Source organism: Impatiens glandulifera, chromosome 1, assembly GCF_907164915.1.
Source record: "Impatiens glandulifera chromosome 1, dImpGla2.1, whole genome shotgun sequence".
Classification (NCBI taxonomy): Eukaryota; Viridiplantae; Streptophyta; class Magnoliopsida; order Ericales; family Balsaminaceae; genus Impatiens; species Impatiens glandulifera.
In genome coordinates this window covers 50,588,471-50,591,989 of record NC_061862.1, presented here as the reverse complement: position 1 = coordinate 50,591,989, position 3,519 = coordinate 50,588,471, and the positions used below count along the sequence as shown (strand labels likewise).

Sequence of the window (3,519 nt, the reverse complement as noted above, 5' to 3'; positions counted from 1 at the left end):
GGGTAATAGTTATTCTTAATATCACGATTTCAATTATCAATTACAAGATTTTAGGTTAAGTAAAGATCATTAATGTGGCCAAAAAATAAAAAGGGAAAAAGTAAGTGCAATTAATATTGTAAATGAAATTAAGGCAATAAATGTCTTGTAGTGTTAATTTTCTAACAAAATAACATTTTATAAAAAAAAATTATTAAAAAAGATGTGTATGGTCTATTAGAAATAGTATTTTAAAGGGACCTACAATATTTTTTTGTTTTGCTTGTAACTCCTTTTTCTTGTATTGTACTCTTGTTAAGAACTAAAATAACCCCAATCAAACAAGGCCTAACCTCTTTTTGTGAACACTCAAAGCTTTCAAGAACAAAAGAGCAATTCTCTTTCTCTCTCTCTCTGTAAATTGCCATTCAAATCCCAAAGTTCATGTCTTTTTATGTGCAAAGCTCAGTCATTTCTCTGTAAAGCGAGGCCGCATGTACATTATTTCGTCCCCCTTTCTCTTTTTCCTCTGCAAAATTTTGAGTGCCTTTGCAAAATTTGGATTTCATCACTGTTAATTGACTGTCTTCTTGTGGTGTGATGTGGTGTGGCTCTGTTCTTTTTATTAGGTTTACCTAATTCTCAACATATTGCATGGAGTTTTCCGAATCCTTATAAGTAAAGAAAGAGGGAAAATGGGTGAACGAGGTCATGATCATTCGGGATGGCCACCGTCTGGATCTCCATTATATACAGGAAGAGATGATCATTGGAGTCATTTTGACACCTCTGTCAATGCAGTTTCTTTTGGGTTCGTTGCTACTGCTGTTCTAATCTCCATGTTTCTTGTTATGGCCATTTTTGAGAGATTTCTCATAAACATGCCGCCGTCTCCGCCACTTCCGCCGTCTTCTTCAGCCACTGGCCGCAGGTTCACTGTCGACGTAGAGTCCCAGATGCAATTAAACGGGATGTTCATTCATCTTCCTTCTCCCAAAGTAAGTAATCATTTCATCTTTCTCTTTCTGCCCCCATCATATTTTTAAATGCCTATAAAGTGTTCGATAATATGCTCAATACATTTCTGTGACCTTTTTCTTCTGTTTTTGACATATGACTTGAATCTTCACATTCCCATTTATTGTTTTATAAAACCCATTTGGATTTGCATGGCCTTGGGCTTTGGTGATCAAAGTAACCAACTGATTGATGATTCTTTTTAAGTTAGTTTGTGAAAGTCAGCAATTTCTGTCATGCCTATGAAGATATGATGCATAATTTGGCCATTACTGGTTATTGTTTAGATTTTTAATGAAGTATGGCCATTGATGAATTATGGGATTGGGGGAAGAGACAGTGAAGTCAAGAAATGTCTAATCTTCTTAGTCTTTGTTTAGATATGCATTAGGACTAGCCAACAATAAACAAAATATAATCAATTATTGAATTATTTGTGTCTTGGCTGGATATTATATTTCCATCATAGCTTGTGATATGAAATTTAATTTGAGATGACAGCACATCCGTTGGGCCATTTTTTCTTTGGTTTACTCCGTGCAATTAGCCCCTCTTTTTTTAATAGGTGCTGTCATCTCATATCCATACAAGCAATTTGATAGCTTCTTATAAAACACTTAACTTAAAATATACACAATTGGCTTACACCAACATCAATCTATCCAAAAGTTTTAACAAACAAACCCAACTGTAATTAGAATAAACCAACCGACAGTTGAGGTCGGCCGATGTATTAATTGCAAAAAGTCCTATTGTTGACCTAAAGTCATCCCTCTCCACTTCAACTTAAGACTTCAACTTAAGACGTTCTTAGTTATAATTAATCTCTTGACTTTGGATCTCTCCTAGGCACGAACCTTTGACACTAGCTTAAGCTACTCTAGTGGATCATGAATGGATGTAGTATTGAAATACCAGTTATTTGAGATTAATCATAAATTACCCTAACCAGATAAGGTCTACTTTTTTTTCAAACAATTGTTTACTATTATTTTATTTAATGTTTCACAATGAAATTGTATTTTGTTTCAAATTTTTTATTTTTTTATTATTTACCGGATAAAAAAGTTAGATTTGATTATTGTTTACTTGATCTTCTTGTTTAAATATTTTATGCTTGATGTTAAATAATAGATACATAGATGTAGGACCTAAGAAATTATATGTTTCAGGTCTCACTAAGAACACTCTACTAAGAACACTCTACTAAGAACACTCTGATTATACGGGTCTTTATTGTGAGAGAACTTGTGAGAGATCATGACTATCCGGGGGAGGAATAAACACGTTTGTTGGTAAATTTTGGTTTGATTATATAATTCTGTTGCTGTTAAAAAGGAGACCACCTTATTGGCCCGAAACATGTATGCCCAGCTTATTCGTTGGCTAGAAAACGAACTCCCATTCATTTTGGCCTACCCATCATGTGGGTGTTTTGATTATTGGACAATCTTGCAAGTGAAAGTGATTATACATATTTATGTATGTGGGTTTGTTTTGGTTATTATTGGACAATCTTGTATGTGAAAGTGATTAAACATATACTATTATTTGAAAGTTGTCCAACTAACATCTTCATCAACTGTTATATATGGTGGACCAATATTGAAGCTAATCTGATTCATGATAATAAATTCTTCTGTTTTTTACAGATTTTGTCTAATGCAAGGGAACTTTCTGTGTTGATGCCAGGAGAGCATATACCACGGTTCATCGCTCAACCGAGCCCCATGCCATACCCACCTGACCCCAATATCGCTTGGCCCGCCAATCTCTCCAATCCGTTACAAAAACAAGGTAAAACCTACCACTCAATTAACACGGGTGGTTCAAGTTCGGCTTGATAGATTGAAAATATCGAAATGGGAACACATTTTGTTCTTATGTCTGCGTAGAAGAAAACGGGTGGATAGACATTCCATGTGTATAAATTGTATATAGATATTATTCATGCTGGATTTCGAGTCTTTGAAAGATCGACGTTGAGAAACTTCAGGCAATGGTTGGTTTAACTTTGGCTGATATTATTATTATTGAAGATAAATCAAGACTGAGATGTAGTTTGTTTACCAGGCACATATAATATAAGATCTTTTTTCATTCAATACAATCAAAATCTAGAGTTTATAAAATCTCGTTTCACTCAATATAATTAAAATTTAGAGTTTACTTAAAAGAGTAAGATATCTTCATTACAATTATTCATTTATTTGAATAATTAATAAATTTTTTTACTAAAAAAATCTTTAAATTTATAAATAATTGAATATATTTATATTTGTAAAATCAAAATAATTTATAAATTTTAAGATTATAAATTAAAACCATAAAGGTCTAAATATTTTAGAAGTTTACTCCCATACTTTTAAATTGTAAATTTTAAAAGTTTGAACTGTTTATATATATATATATATATATATATATATATATATATATATATATATATATATATATATATATATATATATATATATATTTAAATATCTTATCCATCTATATACTTTTTCACTCACTTTATATTTC

The 3,519-nt window shown here is 31.8% G+C and overlaps 1 protein-coding gene across 1 annotated transcript; it reads left to right on the top strand.

Annotated features, from left to right (window-relative positions):
* Positions 1 to 344: 344 nt before the first annotated feature.
* Positions 345 to 3,065, top strand: LOC124921453. The gene is made up of 3 exons (XM_047462117.1): positions 345 to 475; positions 609 to 977; positions 2,649 to 3,065. The coding sequence occupies exons 1-3, from the start codon at positions 434 to 436 to the stop codon at positions 2,838 to 2,840; spliced, it is 603 nt and encodes a 200-aa protein (XP_047318073.1). The 5' UTR covers positions 345 to 433; the 3' UTR covers positions 2,841 to 3,065.
* The last annotated feature ends 454 nt before the right edge of the window (positions 3,066 to 3,519 follow it).

What these genes read in the sequence shown, in the direction of transcription:
- LOC124921453 (XM_047462117.1), top strand. Translation starts at nt 434, where the DNA reads ATGTGCAAAGCTCAGTCATTTCTCTGTAAAGCGAGGCCGCAT. An exon ending in TCTGTAAAGCGAGGCCGCAT is followed by an intron (nt 476 to 608) that starts GTACATTATTTC and finishes TCTTTTTATTAG; the next exon opens with GTTTACCTAATTCTCAACAT. An exon ending in TTCATCTTCCTTCTCCCAAA is followed by an intron (nt 978 to 2,648) that starts GTAAGTAATCAT and finishes TGTTTTTTACAG; the next exon opens with ATTTTGTCTAATGCAAGGGA.